At 38.1% G+C, this 21,186-nt stretch overlaps 2 protein-coding genes across 3 annotated transcripts; both read right to left on the bottom strand.

Moving 5' to 3' along the window:
• Positions 1 to 5,611: 5,611 nt before the first annotated feature.
• Positions 5,612 to 13,961, bottom strand: LOC139978030 (ubiquitin-like-conjugating enzyme ATG10). 2 transcript variants are annotated; one of them, XM_071987954.1, is made up of 6 exons: positions 13,804 to 13,961; positions 11,721 to 11,864; positions 10,407 to 10,512; positions 9,214 to 9,311; positions 8,266 to 8,360; positions 5,612 to 7,428 (listed from the first exon to the last, which is right to left on the bottom strand). In XM_071987954.1, the coding sequence occupies exons 1-6, from the start codon at positions 13,903 to 13,905 to the stop codon at positions 7,335 to 7,337; spliced, it is 639 nt and encodes a 212-aa protein (XP_071844055.1). In that variant the 5' UTR covers positions 13,906 to 13,961; the 3' UTR covers positions 5,612 to 7,334. The 2 variants fall into 2 exon arrangements, with proteins under 2 accessions (XP_071844055.1, XP_071844066.1); XM_071987965.1 differs by having other exon boundaries at positions 11,721 to 11,861.
• A 2,220-nt stretch (positions 13,962 to 16,181) lies between these two features.
• On the bottom strand, positions 16,182 to 20,026 carry LOC139978011 (uncharacterized). Its single transcript, XM_071987916.1, has 3 exons — positions 19,971 to 20,026; positions 18,263 to 19,295; positions 16,182 to 17,398 (listed from the first exon to the last, which is right to left on the bottom strand). The coding sequence occupies exons 2-3, from the start codon at positions 19,271 to 19,273 to the stop codon at positions 16,622 to 16,624; spliced, it is 1,788 nt and encodes a 595-aa protein (XP_071844017.1). The 5' UTR covers positions 19,274 to 19,295; positions 19,971 to 20,026; the 3' UTR covers positions 16,182 to 16,621.
• Between the last annotated feature and the right edge of the window lie 1,160 nt (positions 20,027 to 21,186).

Below are 21,186 nucleotides of genomic sequence, written 5' to 3'. Positions count from 1 at the left end.
TTATGCGTATGGGACGCGAACATAGTTTGTCGATAGGTACGCTTTCGTACATTATTAAATTATATGATATATCAGATTTTAGTTCAACAAAGAGTACTCTAGTTTTGACTTTCAGAAACGTCTCACGAACCCCCTGGGATGGACTCACGTACCCCCTGGGGGTTCATGTACCCCAGTTAGGGAACCCCTGAGTTAAAGCTTCATAAGCAGGGACGCCGGTTTAAGGTTGTGAGGGGGCCTGTAGCATTCAGCTCAGGCGCTTTCCATATTCATCTTTGTGCAGCGTCTATGACTTCAGTTTCAAATATACCTTTGTATTTATGTGTCGTAAATGTATCACATAGATAGCACACTTCCATTAATAAAAATAACGACTGTGTTAAATCATAATCCCAATTGGAGGTGATATTGGCTTAAATCGCTAACCTTAAACACAAAGTGGTTCATAAAAGTTCAAGTCAGCATAGCATAGTACTATATGAGTGCAGAGTCACTGAATCGGAATTGTACGATAGCTTGCAAGCATTTAGCACCGGTTCTTTGATAATGCAGGGTCCGTAGCATGTGCTACTTTTGCTACTAGGTTAATCCAGCACTGTACGTAAGAGTCTGAACGTGGTGGTGGTAAAGGTGGGGAATGGGGGGGTGGCTCGGCTAGTTTGCTTTTATAATTACTAAAGAACTGAAAAATCAATAAGAAATGGGAGAGAGGTAACATTAACTGGAGATTGTTTCTTTATAGTGCATTTACATCCATCCTATAACGGAGAGTACTACGCACGAAACCCTTTCCTACGCGGTGTCCCTATACTGGTCAGTGCGAACGATGGTTGATAGACACACTAAACTATAAACTATAATTTATGGTCTAAATATTTGATAGAATGTTTTGGCGGCAAGCGCAAGCTATAACATGACTAAATTGCTATAGGTTTGTACCATCAATTTTCCTTATAGCTGCTTGATCATATTGAGCTACGAGGGGTGGGAGAATTGGCCAGTGGATTTGAATTAACTAAGAGACTACATAACATAATAATTGCTCGATATGCTAAAGATCATGGCTCTATGACAGGTTTTAAAATACTGACATCACACACGTTTCTATATGGTGACATTAAACTGAGCAAAAGCAATTGTCATTATAGGTATATCAAGGGAAACATGTACCGTAGTCTTTGACTATATAAACATATAGTGCTACATAGCCTGATTATATATGGCCTTTAACCTTCTTTACTTGAATATGGCAAGATTGTTTTACGTTGCTCTCCATACACAGATGGTTTCAAATGTCGCATTTTGGTTCTGGTTCAGTATATATGGTATAAATACTTCATACATGCATCGTAAGTTCAAATTTCAAAATGAGCCAGTATTGCGCTCTGTCACTCTTTTCGAACTCATGTAAGTAGCCAGCTATACCTAATTTAGCAATATCTGACATTGCAATTGATAACTTCATGCTAATGTAATAATGTCTTTGTGTGAGCTACACAAGTGCCAACAAATACTGCCACTTGTGTAGCTTTTTAAGCACATACACAAGTACTAGTTTGCTGACAATTTTGTTTAGTGAAATATATTACGTACCTGGTAAAAGTTATTAGCCTAGTTGCTTTCAAGAGATTTTAAGGGATCGATTTGAGAGTCGTAAGTAATGTTTCTCGCATGCGTTAACTGATGCATTATTAGTCTGTATATGATTTTGGCATAGGCTAGGCCCAATTTATGTTGAATATATTGTTAGGAATGTCGGGATTTTAGATGAAAATAGTGCTGGGCGGGAGTCACGATTTTTAAGACAGTGCTGGGCGGTAATTTTTAGTGCTGAGCGTGGCCGCCCAGTGCCGCCCAGCGTGGGCACATCCCTGATTAGTCCTACCCGTCCTGTGCCGTGCTATATACCTATGTATCGTTCATACCTGTTTTAAGTTACGAATCAACAATATTGACCCGCATTCCTGAATCACAAACCTTTAAGTCTTGACATGCCCAGTTTTTAATATGAGGTCCAAGTGAACTATCTAAATTCAGGAGATGCACGTAAACCCTTTTTTGAAGGTAAAAGAAATAAAATAACTGACAATAACATATGCAAAAAGAGCGATCATGAAGGAGTTTTATTGAATTAGCAAATCAGTTTGCGGACAATTTATGCTGATGAAATATTTTAAAGTGCAATAGAGGTTATCCGTGGAACGTTTTCGCTGATATGGGAGAATTCCAAATCACAAAGCAACAATATAACTTACGTATATAGCATAGATCAAACAATGCTGCATGGAATCAGTTGCCTACGCAGCATATATTACATAACGTCATGGGTCTTTGTCTATTTATCGCTATTTATACTGGGCTACGCGTTGATTCTGTTCACTGAAGCAAGATATAGTTTAATTAATATAATACTTGTTAAAATCTCCCAATAATAATGCCTCATCATGGCAGCCAGTCCATTCAAGACAAATATGACATTCATTATCGATCGATATGAAATTGTTGATGGCAAGAGAAAAAAAACCTTTTTTGCAAAAATATCTCTTTTGTTTTCATGCACTAGCAAGGGCGGCGGAAGCACTTTTAATCTGGGGGGGGGGGGGGCACCGACATCAAAGGGCACTTTGCAGAAATTCGATTGGACTGATACAGCCTTATATTTAGTACCCTTTATAACTCTTATTGTATTATCTTATTTGCGTATACACATCACTCCATCAACGCCCCCCCCCCCCCCCCTCAAGGAAAATATGCTTACTAGCACTGCAATATCCAATGTGCAAATTGGAAAACAAGGAACAAGTTTTCTTTTGAGACAAAATGAGGTGAAATCATGCTAGTTGCTAATGTAGGAATCTTCCGAATTAGAGTTTATTCATTGTTAATATCTTAACAAATTTTTCCATTCGAAATAGCTTTGAGTTTGACCCACAGAAATTCATTAAAAGTCAGGGCGTAGCCAGGATTTGCAAAGTTATGTGCACGACTATCTGAGCGGAGCGCCACCATCAGTTGGCGCGGAGCGTACAAGAAAATTTTGAGTGTTCATTCTGGTTCCCTGGCCTCTTGCTAACTTGAGACACCTCAATTTTTATGTAGAAAAAAGGCACATTTTTAACCTGAGGAAAAGTGGGGGGGGGGCACGTGCCCCCTGTGCCCCCCCGGTTCCGCCGCCCTTGTGCACTAGTCTGATATTATGTCCAGGCTAGGCTGGTAGATAGTCGCAATAGTTTAAAGCCAACTTAGCCTGGAAAAAATGAAATGAAACCGAAAAAAGACAACATTTTTGGCTGAAACAAGGCTAATTCTGAATGGATTCGGGCATAGATGGACTCTCAAACAATACTAAAAAAAAGAAGCAATTTTTTTCTAATTTTGGCTTTTAAATACCCAATTCACAAACCCTACTAAAATGGACACATTATAGTGACGTGATTCTGTCCTCATATCACTCCCCCCCCCCCCCACCCCTATCGAATTCTGTCACAAGAGACTCTCAAAGGCGAAACCGATGAGGAATTAATAATAGCAAGCTGGACTTAACTTCTTCGAAACTAGTAAAAGGGACTTTCCTTATACGGATGCCTTGGAGGTTTTATTTGAGTTTTTTTTTAAATAATTTTCTCTATGACGCATGTGCACTGATTCTTTCAAACTAGGTGAACTGGGAACCAAGGAGCCGGAGAAGTGGAGAATTGTGTGTGAAGGACGCCTATTTACTGAACGACGTCTCAACTATCGACAAGCGCCATTTTAAAAGAGAAATCGCAATCATCGACTCATGATTAACAAAGTTCTCAAATCTACAACGCATTCGGTGGTTTCATTTTCAAGTTACATGATTCATTTTCGTGTGGAACGAACTAAAGCAAATAAAGCCAAGCAGATACCAAAATGACACCATACATTATTTGTCTTGTCATCATATGTTACCAATACAAGTTTGTGGCCAACAGCTTTTTCGTTGGTTTGCTTGTTTGGTTGCGGTACCTGGAAATAAAATGCCTAGTCACTTTCAAGAAAGTATAACAAAAGAACGTATTATAAAGTGGCAGGAAAACCCCTTTGTACTGAAGGGTTCAATTATCGTACAGATGCTTGGACGTACCAGTTAATGTGGTAGTGATGCTGACCAGGAACATAGTGAATTACCAGTTTACACATGAATACAGTTCCTCCTTTTAATTAGTCAGTATTTTTTTATTCTTTTTTTTGGGAGCTACAAACAATTTCATATGATTTCTAACAAATTTCATAATTCAAAAAGTTTCAGAATGACAAAATGCTTAGGTGACAAGAAGTGACTATTCTTTTGTATTGTAAATGACCAGGGGTAGGAGCTGAGGGTGGGGGGGGCACATGCCCCCCACATTTTTCCAAAATAGCAAATGTGCACTACTGGCATATAAAATGTGCCCTTTTGATGAAGAACTGTCTTTGTTAATTTAATATTTTATTTTAATTATTTATTTTTAGTCTGTGCATGCTATATTATAATGGCATATCCCATATCTTTTTGTAGCACGGTTAACAATAAACTAACACATCATATATATTGAAGTGATATGGCCGGTGTGTATGTCGGTTTATAGCATAACGAGTGGTGGTTGTGGAATGAGAAAGTTCCCCTCTGATGTTGTGCCCCCCCCCACCTCTTGGAATCTTCCTACTACCCCCCTTGTACATGACAATGTATAGACATGAACAAGTGGGTTTTTTCAGGGAGGGGGGAGGGGAGAGGGGGATACCATCGGTCCCTATCCTCTCAAGGTTGTTTCCCCAAGCTATGAGAGACTGGAGACAATGACAGCTTTGTAATTGTATATACATATCTGATCAGAATGGAACCTGCAGAACCTAAACAGCGTCCATATTTTTGTTTCACAAACAAACCCTCAGAGACTTGATTTTGTTTTTAATAATATTTATTTAATGATACTTGTAATTTAGAATGTTGGGATTAAACCATTGCACAACACTTCTTTTCCTTCTTCTTCTTCTTCAAATTGATTGGTATGCACTCACTCCAAGCATAAACAAACTTACAGTAGTTACCCTACTTTACAAGATTTTCTAGGTATACTATACAAATAATAAATGGTTATGAGTGCAATAGTGCAAATATTTCATGAGTTGAAAGATGTAATTTATTCCATTCAACGAGGCGCAGCCGAGTTGAATGGAATAAATTACATCTTTCAACTCATGAAATATTTGCACTATTGCACGAATGGAAACCATTCATTATTTGTTTCATACAACACCTTCAAATTTGGATATAATTGGATGTAAAATGCACTCATGCGACAGATTGTTTTGAACAGACAGGTTTCTCTGCTCTCTTACCATTGAAAAAAGTGCTATCAAAAAAGTATAACACATGGTTCTATTTCATAGAGTGCAATAGAGCGGATTTTGCATGAAATAGACGAGCAATTGACAAATCAAATGGCCGAAATATAATTAGGTGTTGTATAATATGCACTCACTCATTCCAAGCATTAACAAACATTCAGTAGTTACCCTACTTTTTCTCTTATTTTAATTTTATATTTTTGTTCTTAATCTAGACATTCCTAAAAACAAATGCTAATTGCAATTAACGTTCATGTTGTTCTCATGTTATGTCATTCCTGATTGTAAAGTTACTGGAAAAGTTTGAAAACTAGCAGAAAGCAACACTATTTCAGGCTACAATGAACATCTAAAAAAATCCCTTCATTTTATGTATAAACTCAATGTCTGTAGATTACTATACAGCCCTCTTTGGATTTTTATTTTTTGAAATACTGGGTATAACATAGTGATAACATAAGTTAAAGCATCTTCTTTTCTTAAAAGAGATTTTGTATCAAATAAAATCATTGAAACAGAATCAATACCAATGTACTGTTGACACTATACATTACCTAAAAATATCAGTCATCTATTGTCACCACATAAAGTGACAAGCTGGCCTTTTAAAAACTAATTGTATCAACTAATTATCAGAAGGATCTAAGATTCACTTAAATTCTTCCTATAAGAACCTTTTACATGTCTGCAGTAGACAGAATGAAAAATGCATATCATTTAACACTATTGAACATACAAAATCAGTGTGTCTAGCATATCATCTAGATCTGCAGTCAAAAAGGGATGTTAACAGAGTTGTTTTGTGGGCCAGACATATGACGGATACCAGTTAACCCCGAGGCCCAAGTGCAGAGATCCAATGGATGAAAACTAATTCTGTGGTGCACACATTTGATGTACATCACTTTATCTTCTGTCACAGACATCTCGTGTACACCAGTTAATCCTGTAGTGCAGACATCTGACAGACACCAGTTAATCCTGAGGTGCAGACATCTGATGGACACCAGTTAATCCTGTAGTACAGCCATCTTTGCATCACTTAAATAGATGCAGATATTTGATTAATGCCAGTAAATCCTATGGTTCAGACATCTGATATACGTCACTTAAATCCAGTGGTGCAGACATCTGGCAGACACCAGTTAATCCTGTGGTGCAGAGATCTGATGTACACCAGTTAATCTCAAGGTGCATAGATCTAATAGATACCAGCTTATTCTGTGGTGCACGCATCTGATGTACATCACTTAATCTTGTAAGGCAGACATCTGACAGACACCAGTTAATCCTGAGGTGCAGACATCTGACAGACACCAGTTAATCCTGAGGTGCAGACATCTGACAGACATTAGTTAGTCCTGTGGTGCAGACATCTCATGTACATCACTTAATCCTGTGGTGCAGACATCTGACAGACACCAGTTAATCCTGAGGTGCAGACATCTGATGAACACCAGTTAATCCTGTGGTGCAGACATCTCATGTACATCACTTAATCCTGTGATGCAGACATCTGACAGACACCAGTTAATCCTGAGGTGCAGACATCTGACAGACACCAGTTAATCCTGAGGTGCAGACATCTGACAGACACCAGTTAGTCCTGTGGTGCAGACATCTCATGTACATCACTTAATCCTGTGGTGCAGACATCTGATGAACACCAGCTAATTCTGTGGTGCAGACATCTGTGTACATCACTTAATCCTGTGGTGCAGACATCTGACAGACACCAGTTAATCCTGAGGTGTAGAGATATGATCGATACAACATACATCCACTGTTGTAGTAGATAGCAGATGTATATATCAGTCAATCCAATGGACTGGTGCAGAGAGCTGTTTAGCAACAGTTACAGTCTAACTGGATAGTTGTTAGTCCCTGCGATATCGACAGGAGAAACATTTCAGCAGGTAGAGAGGGTTTCTCAGACTTGGCCCGAAGGTGTCATGAGTGCCCTCTCGAGGGACCTCATCTCAACCGTCCCCACAGAGCTCTGAGAATACCAGGGGTAGATGAAGTCCAACTAATGGCCCCACTGAGCTAAGCCATGTCACAATGTAGTTGCTCCTGTTATGAAGGAGAATGCAATGATTACGTCAAACAACCATAGAAAAATTAGCAAGTGTAATTAACAAAAGTCGGACAAATGTTTGAAAAATAACTACACTGATCTAAATATTGAAATAGGTACTTTTCACAACTTAAACTTCTCTTCAAATAGAGTAAAAGGAAAACGATGCAACGTTGCATTTTAATTTCCTTACTTCTTGTTAAGATTACAAGTGAAATACCACAAAAGTATAGCCTCAAATATGTCATAAGAAATGACATCCTTGAAGGCAACATGATTATGTGACTAAAGTCAAACTACTTCATGTGCCAGATTTCTCATGGGTGCTGGTTTCAAGGGAATTCCCCTGGTAGAGAGTTCCAGCCTGGACAATAAATTTGACCTGGTGTGGGTCCAAGGGAATTCTAATTGCCATAGCAGATCTCAAGCTCACATGACTCCAGCAGCTACTGTAAACCGTTAGATTTATGGACATGGAGCACAATTGTGTGGTTCATTAGATAAATAATTTTTGTTTACGTACAATGTCCAACAAAATATCTATGCAAGAATAAGAGCTGCATCCAGCTTTAAACAGATATAACAAGCTATGAGACAAAACCGCAGACTACAAATGGCTGCCAATAAATCAGTTGTGAGAATAGTTGTAATTGATATATTACTGTATTTGTATTCTGTTACTCTCTGTTAAAGGTACATTTGTCTACTATTGGATATTTTGTTTAGTTATTTGGTGATTTAATGGAGTCTATTAAACCACCTTAGATAAACAATTACAAATCACACAGAAGAACAACAACATGACATCGAAAACAGGGTATCATCTCACTTACTTGGACTTGGAACTGTTAGGGAGCACTTGCTTCATAAGGTCTTCAGTATGGCAAGGATGGAGTTGAAAGAAGGGTCTCCCAAATATGGGATGTTCCTTCAAATAAAAAAATTGTACCAAAAAAGAATAAACATTGCAGATACTATTCATTGACTCACATGGAACGAACCAATACCTTTTCCTGAGTGCATGGAAGGAGGGAGGGAAGGGAGAAATTGGGTGTGCAGGTTATGAAATGTTGAAAATTTACTTATGACATATTATATAAATGAAGAAATGAAACCATAAATGGCATCATATCATGGGAATTGTTAAAATTAGTCCTCAGAAAAAAGCGACCAACATAGCAGAAATAGCTGCGCTAAAACAATGTAATCAGTGAGTGAGCAAACAGACAATTGTTGTGGTGAGGTTTACCTTATTTATTTCACAAATAAGAGAAGTTTTGCAACCTTAATATTACTTTAGTGTGCATAGGGCATGGATTTAACAGGAATGTGGAAGAACGATTGAGTACCACATCCTCTAGTCTTTAGCAGACACTTAAGAATGGAACAGTAGGGTAACATGTTTTTAAATGTTCCTAAATCATTAAAGTTACATAGGATTTTAAATTTCAAATGCAAAGATGTTTAATTTATTCAAGGCATTATGTTATATGTAGCAATCTTCCAAATTCTTAAGCTGTGAACAAAAAAGTTCAAATTCCAAGGTAACTGAAGATCTCAGTATTAAAATGAATATGATTAATCATGTATGAATTACTGACAGTAATGAAATTGCAAAGACACTTGAACTGACAATGCACAGTCCATTCACCAGATAAGTGAGTATGGTTCAAATGGATCTGTCAATTTTAGACCAAAGTTCAATTTCTCTATAATTTTGATCAATTTACTTCAATTATTCTGAGGTGTAATAGATATCTTATATTAATATAAGTTCTTACCTGCTGTGTGATTACCGTCCATTTATCGTGCTCAATCCTCTGTCGATGTAGACTCGGTACCCTGTCCCAGATTTCATTCAGTGAAAGAAGTTTACCATCTACGTGAAAAAAGAAAAAAATTAGTTGATATTGACTTTGAAATGATTGCTGCTCAATAGTCAATACAATCAAACTGTAAGAAAGACAGGAGCTCAAGCACTTTATCACATAATAATTGAGTGAAATATGGACACTTAGAGCATCTGTACTTTGATGCACAACATACTCTTTGCTATTCATAAACAATACGATGGGACAATTGTTTGGACGGTTTCTATTCCAACAATCCAATTTGGGTAAGAGGATTGGAACACTACCAAACCAGTTTGGGGATTTTGCTAGAATCAATCAAATGTGTGTCTTGATATTTTATTCATAAATGTCCTTTGTCAAGTTTGTGTTTCACTTATTTTAGGATAATTTGATCATAATATGTAAACAACAAAGCCAGTTGGCCAAGGGATAACATAGAGAGAGGTACCACTGCCTCATCGACATTTCATCAGACTTCACGTATACATATTAAATAGGCTTATATTTTCAAAACTATTTTCGAATAACAAGTTCCTTTCCCAGCAATTAGAGCAATTTTAATTATTTTCTCATTCCTATCTAGTTCAAAAAGTGTCATTAAGTAGATTACAGAAGTACATTTATGTTTTTAAAAGAGCATGCGCCATGTTGACATCACAAACAAACTAGTACTGTGATCCATTTTGCGATCTATGTACAGTAAGAACAGTTTTACCAGCCAAACATTATTTATAATCTGTCAACCACATCTGAGGTTGGCAACAAAATATATGGGGATTATTTATAATTTTTAATTATTTTCTCATTCCAATCTAGTTCAGAAAGTGTCATTAAGTAGATTACAGAAGTACAGTTATGCTTTTAAAAGAGCATGCGCCATGTTGACATCACAAACAAACTAGTACTGTGATCCATTTTGCGATCTATGTACAGTAAGAACAGTTTTACCAGCCAAACATTATTTATAATCTGTCAACCACATCTGAGGTTGGCAACAAAATATATGGGGATGGGTTTTAACCATAAGATGAGGCCTCCCTATCAATTTCATATCACATTCTCTCATTTTATTTTTTTTGTATTTTGTCTTGTTTGTTATTAATTAAGAAAGTCCAATTTACCTGAATGAAAAGCATTGAAGTAAAGCACAGGTACTTGGTAGCTCTCACTGTAAACAACATGGTACTCCATACTGATAGTATCACATCTCTCAGTAACTAAGGTGGCCTGCAAGTGAAATGAAAAACATGATAAGGACACATTTTTATTCCCTACCCCCTTCCTTTAATCCTCTCATTGTCCCTCTACTGTTTATCTCCCACCTCTCCTCTTCCCATGTTGGTTTCTTTCTTTCTTCTCTCCATCCTTTGTCTACTAATCCCCTTACGTCTATCTCTTTGTGTTCACCATTCTAATTAACCTGTCTGTATTCTGTGTGTATTTTTGTCCCTTCTGTTACTGTTACTTGTCATTTAGCCTTTGAAGAAGATCCTGCTAGGATCGAAACATCAGGCCAACTTACTTTTACACATTCTCTTACACAGGCTCTCTAGTGGATAAGCAGTTTGCTAACAGTTTTATTTTAAAACGGTATTACCCATATTTTGACCAATTTACAAACGTTGAAACAGAAATTGGCTTATACACTACAACTGAATATATGTCTTGGAGCATACTATAGCTTGAAGCTTCTAAACAAAATCACAGTCAAATGATACTATGTTACTGTACGTGAAGATAAATATATTGTAATAGTCAGAGATTATTTGTCCATGAAACTGTCATGAAACTGATAGCAAAATATGAACATTATTAGAATATTGTATTTCAAATTTTACTGCTGTCTGTTTTGGATACACAGTAGAGCTTCTAGTCTCTCCAAAACATATATTATACAGTTTATAGAATGATTAGACCTTTCCCTAGGATAAAGTCCTTCTTCATGTTAAACTGTTTTTTTTTTTGCAGTTATGTAATCTCCCTTCATCTCTTTATATCCCTTTCTTAAATGTCTCTTTTCCTCATTTTTGAGGTTTCTTATGTCCTGTCATTTCTGATCTATTATCTGTCATTATCTTTGTTGAATTGAAATTTTTTTTATATTTTTTTTTATTTCTGATCACTAGCTTTGTTAACAGTATTTTTGCCATTTGATGACCATCTTCAATGGCTTAATTATGTTGTTGGTATTAGGTGCCAGTGAACTAGAAATGTGCCCTAGCCATCACTTTACCACATATGTTAGAGCTGTATTGAAACATTTGACAGATACACAACAACCTACATGCAATGGCACATAAATACAGATTGCTTGTGCATTGAAATGTGGCTATGGGAGGAATAAAAATCATCAGGCCTATTCAAGTATAAAAGGCGGTTTAATGTTAGTCAAAGCTCTTACTATCATCTTATTAAAAAATAATTTTTATAAGAACCTGATCATCCTCAAGTTCTCTCTCTGCATCATCATCCTCTTCATCCTCTTCTTCTCGAGAATGTTCTTGATTGGTGCTTTTCTCTTCTCTCGAATGTAGCCTTTGCTTGAAAGCTAGGAAAGGTAAACCAGGTACCTCTGACTGCTAATCACAAAATTAGAAATATTGAATGATTTAAGTGATATTAACCACATAAGGAAACTGGTAATTTTATATTTTCAATGGAAGTCAAAGTTTCAATGGAGGGGTTAAGTATTGGGCACATGCAGTGTGACTGTGAGATTGTTTGCATTATAATTAAATATCAAACATGGCTTGTGAAAATGAGACTTGACGCAGAAAATTGGGGGTAGGCCTAGGTCTATATATTACTAGTCTTGCTCCATTAGCACTAGGCCTAGAAAAAGACATTGGAGTTATATATTAGGCCGAATGCTTAAAAGGATTGTCTGGTGGCCCAAAGAAGTTACCTTAAAAAATAGTAAATAATTTTCCAAACATGTTGTCAAAGTATGAGAACGCTAATGTTGCGTTTGACAGAGAAACGATTTTTTAATCGTTATGGATAGACATTTCAAATATGATTTGAACAGTACAATACGTGACGTCAGCTCTGCCATATCAGATTGCGTCATAACCCACCCTCCGCACAGTACCTATACGGTAATCACAACAAAAACAGCGTTTGTATACCAATATATTTCTTCCTTAATCTCCGGTGAAATTTCTCAAAAATTAGATATGTTTCAAAAACTCCTTAAGCCGCCATGTACTTGATCAGTGGTTCCGTGGTCTTTGTGTAACACAAGGTAAATTTTAACAGCAGACTCTGAGTTGTTCCGGCTATACATCGCGCTATCCAGCTCCAACGCGAAAAATGTTCGCATGTAGGCTATACTCAAACGTTGACAATCGGACAGTTCTGCGAAGCTTAAGCTTCTCATTGCTACATTCTGCTCTGACAACGATTCGATCAATTTCTTCAATAATTTCCGGTGAAATTTCTTATAAATTAGATATGATTTAAAAAACTCCTTAAGCCGTCATATATGTAGTAGATATGTGGTTTCGTGGTCTTTGTGTAACACAAGATAAGTTTTAACAGCAGGCTCTTCGTTGTTTATACATCACGGTATCCAGCTCCAGCCCGAAGAATGTTCGCGTGTATAGGCTACTCTAACGTTTAAAATCGGACAGTTCTGCTATGACATCGATTCCGCCAAGTTTCATCTTTCGGTTTAACGAATACTTTACAAGTTTCCTTTTACTGTTAATTTGATCCGTGAATTTTATTTCAGCGATTTCGAAGAACAGTTAATGAACTGTGGTTTGAGCGTGAGTGTACTATGTGTAACGCTATACAAGTACACCAACTGAGCATTGAGTATATACGTTCGCAAGTATGTACGTTATATATATGAGGCAACCCAATGTGCTTACACGTGAGTTTATTTGCTGCGGAATTGGGAGTGCTAACTTCAAGTCGCCTGTTTTGCCTATCTGCAAGCACTACGTCAATCACCATATTGAAGCGTTCGAACAAACGGTACTTTTGGTGAGAAACTGGTGAATTTGAAAGCCAGATTTCTACAAGAAGAAAACGTCGAAGGGGGACAATTTTTACATGGTTAGAAAGAGAAAAATAAAAACTACAAGGACAATGTATCAAAATCTTCCACCAGACAATTCCTTTAAACAACTTCTAAGCAGGTATGATGTAGTACTACTACTACTACTGTAGTAGCCTACTACGCCTAGCACAGAATTGATCACCATATTACTCATGTTTCAACCGCACAGCCAAGTCTTAACAATAACCTTGACCATAGAAACAATCTTGACTAGTCGTACGTCTGCACATGAAATTTCACATTGACTTCTACTGTTAAAAATTGACAATTTCATGCATATCACATGTCAGCCACTACCAAACCATAAAATTCCTGATGGCTATAGAGGCCATAGTTAGTACCAGTTATGCGAAGAATGATCTTCACGTACGACTAGCCTAGGCCTACTAGTAAGTAGTATTAGGCCTAGCATAAGTGAGACCTAGTTTAAACGACAGGTTAAAATTTTTTACCACTAATTGCCAGCAGATATGACGTTTTTCAGAAAATACTGCAAATTCCTTTGCAACAAGCTTAAATTCAAGTTTGTCTAAGATTGCCTTAGAGTTAGACATGCCAACCTGCGCCGTGTGCGTTTTTAAAAATTGACAAAGCAATTTATACAGACATGGCCAGTATCTAATGCCATAATCTGCCAACTTTTTTCATGGGATTTTGCCGGCGTCCCAATGAACTCGAAGGAGATCGACAGAGCCTGAGTTTATGAACGTATGTTAGTTTAGTTTAGTTTAGTTTAGTTTAGTAGAAAAAAGGATCAGGAGGGACACTTAAGTCCCCACCAAGGACCCTATAAAGAGAGGGAAAAAACTGAAGACACAAACACTCAGACCCGATTACAATGCTTAAAGTGCTTGTCCAAAGCATTCTTAAACCCATTGACACTACTTGCAAGTACAACTTTCTCAGGCAAACTATTCCACTCATTCACAACCCTATTAGAGAAAAAGTTATGCCGAATATTAATCCTACTATGCGACTTTTGAAGTTTAAGACAATGACCTCTAGTACAACTGCTGTTTGCAAACATGAAAAAGTCGGTGAAGGATAAATTGTCCAAACCATACACAATCTTGAAAACCTGGATCAAGTCCACACGTAACCTCCTATAGTGTGGTGAGATGTTACAAAGGCATACGATCTATAGGTGAAGAAAGTGTAAAGAGGGGAACGATTTAATGAAAACGTCAAAAGGAAATAACCAACAATTATCTCGAAACGTTACCCGGTTGTTCTGTACTGTTATAAAAGTTAAAATTCTAACTTAGATTTAAGGCAGACGACCACGGGCCTAGGTTATAGCACAATAGGTTCGACTCAGGAATGACACACCAGGTTCAAAACGTTTCGCGGTTCAATTAATTCATTTATGAAGTTGGGTGTGAACATGCAGTCGCCAAACATTGAACATTCCCTCTTTTGGGGAGTCGAAGCTTTCAGTAACGTCTCTGTCATAATCGTTAGGACTAGGGCTACTGTAGCAAAGATATTCGAATTATCTTTGACTTTAGTTCGATGGCCGCTTAACGCCATAGTATAGATATAATTGACACTGGTTTCAATGCCAGCATTGCTAAATGATATTGTTGTTGTTGTTGCTCGGCTATGCTCGCGCCCTATTGTTAGTTTAGTTCAGTTTAGAGACCCAAGGATCAGGAAGCCTTAAATTAGCTAATTTGCGACCCTATCCGTATTAGGTTGCGGATGAACACCGGCTTATTTCAAGCCTTCTCTTTTCGATAAGTGTTCAGAGGATAACGAGGCAGGTTTGTGATACCGCTCCCATTCATGTTACGATACGATATGTTTTGTATAATGCTGTTTCCGTCGTAAGGCGCTTCAGCGACCCAGGGGCGAATCCCGCCCGGCCGGAAAAAATAAGACTCCTATTTTTTGAGATCGGTAGATTTTGATAGCATGAAATGTGTACTTTGATAAGAGGTGATAAGAGAGGGGGTGGGTGTACTGTTTGCTGCAGATTTTGTACTGCCACTATCAAAGTAATTTATAGTGTCTAACTTGATTTTCTTTTAATTGCTCAAAATAAAGAAGAGGGTAAAGATAAACATGCGAAGAAAGACTAAAACAATAAAGCAGAGATTATACGTATTACAACACCGTTGTCCATAATCATAAAGGCACAAAAACTAATGCTATGTTGTGGCGCTATTTCATTTCTTTATTTACTTGTGAACAATTGACAGGTCTTTGCATGGCATGAGTTCATATGATGAAAATGTTTCTGACTTTTGACGAGTTAATACAGTTCTTGATCAAGTTTGGTCAACGGCTGGTGGTGGAACCGGCTGTGTCTTAGCGTAAGCTCAACGTATATATATATATATAGGTGGATGGCTACTGGAATGGCATTTGGTATGAAATCTGTAAGTACCCTGGCGCTGAACTCATGGTAGTGCTTGCCCCTCCCTCCCCGTTTACATTCTACCTCCACCCACCCCAATTCTCTATCTACTCACCCCCAAAACCCATAGTTCCCCACTCCATAAAAAAATATATATAAAAAAATAGTGCAAAAAAAAAGTTGCATAGAAAAAAATCCGGAAAAAAGTAGGGGGAAAAAAAGGCAAGAAAAAAGACCCCCCCCCTAAAAAAAAAAAAAATGAAGAGGCTATATCTAATTACACTATTTGTACACCCTAATATCCCTAATAGTTCAGAGCCTTAAAGCAACATACATGAAGGTAGCTCTGTAAATCACAATCCACCCCCCCCCTACCAATCACCTTGGTTCATACGCCAGGATACTGTTGTTGATCTAGGTTTGTCTCATTCCAGTTTCTAATATCAGTTCCGATCATCCTTCTGTTTCTTTCCATCATGTAGCGCGGTATCGGTATCGGTATGCTATCGCGGTTCCGTTGTAAACAGCTGCTGTTGAGCCACCATTATAAAGATATATCATTCTCTTTCTATTTCTTTTTCCATTTCTTTTGCGATCAGTGTCACTGCTTTCTTCATCCATCTTCAAGACCGTCATATTGAGAGCTTGTACAGTTGATAAAGCTGAATTTTAACGTTAAAAATCGTCAGTCAATTCGAAAGATAATTCCTATCCATTATTCATGCCTGCCATTTCACGATGAATCGATCCTCTACTGCATCAGATTTACTATTTGTTTTTTGCCACAATTTACACACTTTAATTTTCTCAAGTTTCTAAATATATCTTCATTATTTTCGTGATTTTGTTGGTTTTTTGTTTTTGTTTTTGTATAAAAGTTAGTATAAAATAAGTTGATCTATATATGATGTTCATGTCCTCATGTATGAGAACTTTATTCCGCGGCCCATTTTGTTGTTTGACTTATGGTATTCCAAACGGTAGTCGTTCAGCATATCTTGAATGGGCGTTATGCTATTGGGACAAACGGCAACGATAGCGCCACCATCCATGTCAACATGAGCGTGTTGGTCCATTAGAAGAATTCGACCGTCACCAGTTGGAACGAAGACCATCGACTGCCCGTTAAATGTGTACAACAAGGCCTCGCATGCGTTCACATCGATCTTTGATATGTGATAGGCTAGGGATAATTCGGTAGACTGTGGACAATAGATTTCCATTGGCACACCATCAGAAATATCTTCCGTTTTTGACAGCGTACTCACTGGTTTGTGGTTCAGTGTGCTGCTTGTATCCCATTCGAGGTTCCAGGCATCGTATTTGGTCTTTAATAACGTTAAGGCCTCCACTGCCCTCACTTTATGTTGGTGGGCATAATTCTCCAAATGAACGGTGTTACCATTTTCGATCACAGAACGAAACATTGCATCAAGAAAGTATGGGCACTGTTCACCTCGAAACGAGATACCACTCTGCAGGTTATTAGAGTAGTAGGAGATTGCGAGGAGGGTGTGGTTGATGGCACATGACTTGATAGGCTTGTCATCTTCAAGTAAAGCCGGTGGTTCTGGCTGAACGGTACATTGCTGTATGCTGATTGGGAGAAGCCATCCACGAAGACAACGTAAGCTGGTCTTAATCAGCGGGAGATAACGTTCTTCTTCTCCTGGAAAGTATTCCACGTCCTGAAAAGAGGACGAAAAAAACCCAGAAAAAAACAGGGGTCTTGAAAAAATCTTTTAGAAAAAAAAATCTAATATATAGCTTTATTATTACTGTATATTACTCGATTGCACATGATGTGTTTTCCACGTGGGCGACAAATGAAAAAAAAAAACGATCGCTATACGTGAAATTCATTCATCTTTCTCCATGCAGATACTTTGATATCCAAATTCTTGAGACTAACTAGACAACGACTAGCTTTATCAGCTAAACTGGACTTATCGTGATTCTGTTATGTACAGTCACGGTCAAATACATCTAAAGAAGAGTTTCTCTCATTATGTTTAGTAAACTTGGGCTACGTATAACTAATCAATGTTACAATATATACATACGTTATGAAGACCAGCGTTCCTCTAATGACTTTACATTGTCTGAAGTTTCTTACACATAATCAACAGAAAGAACAAAGACTGTTCCAGATCTCTGTTAACAGTATTATCCCAACATAAATAAAACTGTAAGCTATTTCATTTCCGGGTTTACGAATATTGTCTAACTTTTAGACAGAAGTCTTTGCTTCAGCGCAGATTCACAAAGCACTGTTGCCAGAAGCATTACTCCATAAACATATGTAGAATTTAATATTTTTGCACTAAATTCAGGATCGTAGCCTATGTGGTGGGGCAGGGGGCACATGACCCCCCCCCCCCTCCATGAGATTTACACTTCCTACATGAAAGTAGGTATAGTACAATGTGAACGCCTGGACAATATACGCTATTTCAGTTTGTTGCAGCGAAATGATAATACCATTTCTTCTGATTTCATTAGTCAGTATAATGTGCAAAAACAAACAAGATCAATGTATTTATCAGGTATACCTTTTCGGGGCTAGAACATGGTTCTAGATCATACAGTTGGTTCTCCTGCCGATGATTGTTATCATCGTCGCTTTCTTCATCTGATGGATCAGTTTGTTCATTCAAGCAGTCAGTCTCTGGTTGCCTAGTAACCGGGCCTTGCTCGCCGTATGACTTGATTGATCTCTTGTCACGTGTTTGTAGGAACCCTGAAGAGAACTGCGCTGGTTCAAAACTATCGTCAAAGTCATCCGAAATCTCGCTTTCCTTCCCAACAACTACTCGCGAGGCGTGACGTGACTCTTCCCAATCACTGCTATTTGCCAATGACTTCTGAACCATTCTACAGTAAGGTAATCTTTGGTGCACATCTGCAGGTCCAATTGGCGGGCATACTGTAGCTCTGTGTTGGAATAAATCTCCTGGTATCGCAACTGATGTTGGTCGATAATTAGTCATTTGGAAAGATTTTGACGCGTTGGACTGGTGCATCTGAAGTGGAAGTTGCCGCTCCGTGCGACTTGAATGACTCACCGGGATTGAGGGACCATCAACGGGAAGAAGATATTTAGAATGACTCTTAGGTGGATAGAAAGAGTCATCGTCGGAGGACAGGTCTGATCCAACGGAGGATGTAACGGATACACGGCTGCTGCTGGTAGCTGGTAACGTCATATTGGTAGGGGCTTTGCTGGGATGTACAGGGGACCTAGCAAAACGTGGGTATTTGTTGGGCTTTACAGATAGCTTCACTAGTGGTGATGTTTTAATGATGCCAGAATCCATCTGTGCAGGTAAAGGGCAATGAAGGCTTCCTGTGGGTTTCGTAAGCTTCTGATAGGTACAGCCGTCCTCGACAACGCTGGGCTCTTGGTTGTCGACATTTTTGGGTTCACCGTCCCCAGTGCAACAAGAGAAAGGGTTGATCCTCTGGATTAGTCGAGCTAATCTTCTCCTCTTTCTCTCTTTCCGTTGTTGCTTCTTATTGTTTCCGGTTGGATGAACACGATTCTTCTTGTTCTTGAAACCCATGTTGCTCGATCAAGGTGGATATCTACAAAGGAAAGTAACCAAACATAAAATGGTATGTTCTTTGGAGACAAGGTTAATCGCTTCTCACGATAACTAAAATATAATTATTAAAACGAGTTATGGTGTGAGATGTGATTCCAGTGGTGGTGTTGACCCATCGATCCCCACAGTTTAGTTGCGATCCATTAAAATCTCGAATGATCCTAAAAAGCAAACCAATAGGCCTTGTCATTCCTAGAAAAAATAATAATGTGCATCTCTTGCAAACTAGTTAGCAACTTCGACCACTTCCCTCGTTGAAATTTGAAGTTTCACGTCTATTAATATATAACAAAGAAAGACGGCATTGCTCATATTGGCCTATCCATACATTCCCTATTCCAATCAAATGCAATGTTCATTTTCTACCGCTTCACCACCCCGCCCCCCCCCCCTTCGACGGTGACCTTTCATACCCGGTTTCAACCCTATATCATATAGGCCTAGTCCGTGTGACTCGCATACAAAAACGACACACACTCATAGAGCAACAAGTTATACATTGTACTCTTCTTACGCATTTCCTACGCACTTATGCTCTATAACTAACATAATTTTAAACAGATGATTCCTCGTTAGTGTATCTGTGTGGGATACTACAAGTTCTAACCATTCAATTAAAAACACATATAATGTAAGACTGCAGAAGACAACTTACCGATATGCCCTTGATATTCCCGACGGCAATCGTTAGACTCAATACGCCTGCAGTAGTTAGTTACGTTCGGTATATGCCAAGATATGTTGTGTACAGTATCTATGACAACGCGCGTACGCTTGACCCTATATTGCAATACGCGCTAAACTATTCACCAGTTGCTGTTGCTCATCATTTTGTGTCACAATCATACGCGCATTACTTTCTGTTGGGTTTTTTTTTGCGCAACTTTCTTCGCGCATGCGCAATTCAACTATTAATGAGCTTACTTCCGAAGATAAAGCAAGTAAACGTGCTAAGTCAAAGAAACTGTAAAATATTGTGATATATAAGCCTTTCACCTTCAATTGTTATCTTGCTTAGTAAGTTTAATGTCACTGTGTACACCATTCAAACGGAAAGATATAATGGTTTATAAAGGGAATTGTATGAAACGGATCTCAATGCTATGTGACTTCAAGTTAAATAATTTTAAATGAATAAGTTTTAATTCACAACAACGTCCTGACGTTTTTCTTAATTGCACATTATATATATATGCGTGTGGGAGAGGGTTGAACTGGAAACATCAGCTGGTTTGAAACTGTTGTGCTCATTCTTCTTCTTTTTTTACCCCTTCCTGCTTCCCTCTCTCCTTCTGACCAATTAGCTCACCCCGTTTCTATCCCTCCCTAGCCGTAAAGCATCTGTAAGATGGAAATCCTATTGTGACGCCCAGGGGAGCGTCACGTAAACGCCTCCGTACATAGGTGGCATTACTGTTGGACTAGTTGTCCTGTTTGTGGGTATTGTTTTATTGTTCTCTGGGGGTCTGTTTTATCTAATATCTTTTTATATGTAAAGTGAATTGTTGTAGTTTCATATGCTAATTTATACCTTTTGTTTCCGTCTCCCTCTCAGCTGTCCAGCTCTCGTGACAATAGTCTGGTCCCTCCGTAGCTATGTGGAATGTTCGAGCCACGCGAAGTTCCAATGTTTCGATTCAGTTTTTGTGTTAAGTTAGGGCACTTGCCATTTTGGGTTCCAAGAGTGTGTTCTATTTTTTGGTGTTTGCTGCTACCTAGTGAGGTCCGTTGGTCAGTTCGTTAAGTAAGTTAAATGTTCTTTTATAGTTTAGGCAAGTCCGAGTCCTATTTCTTATAATATTGTGGGCGTATTTCCCCGTTTGTCAGAATCCCTTTAAATTATCACACCTAAATTTATTAAAAGGTTGGGA

This window comes from Apostichopus japonicus, chromosome 2, assembly GCF_037975245.1.
Source record: "Apostichopus japonicus isolate 1M-3 chromosome 2, ASM3797524v1, whole genome shotgun sequence".
In the NCBI taxonomy this organism is placed as follows: Eukaryota; Metazoa; Echinodermata; class Holothuroidea; order Aspidochirotida; family Stichopodidae; genus Apostichopus; species Apostichopus japonicus.
Note: the sequence above shows the minus strand (reverse complement) of the source record. Positions and strands in the feature narration are given on the sequence as shown.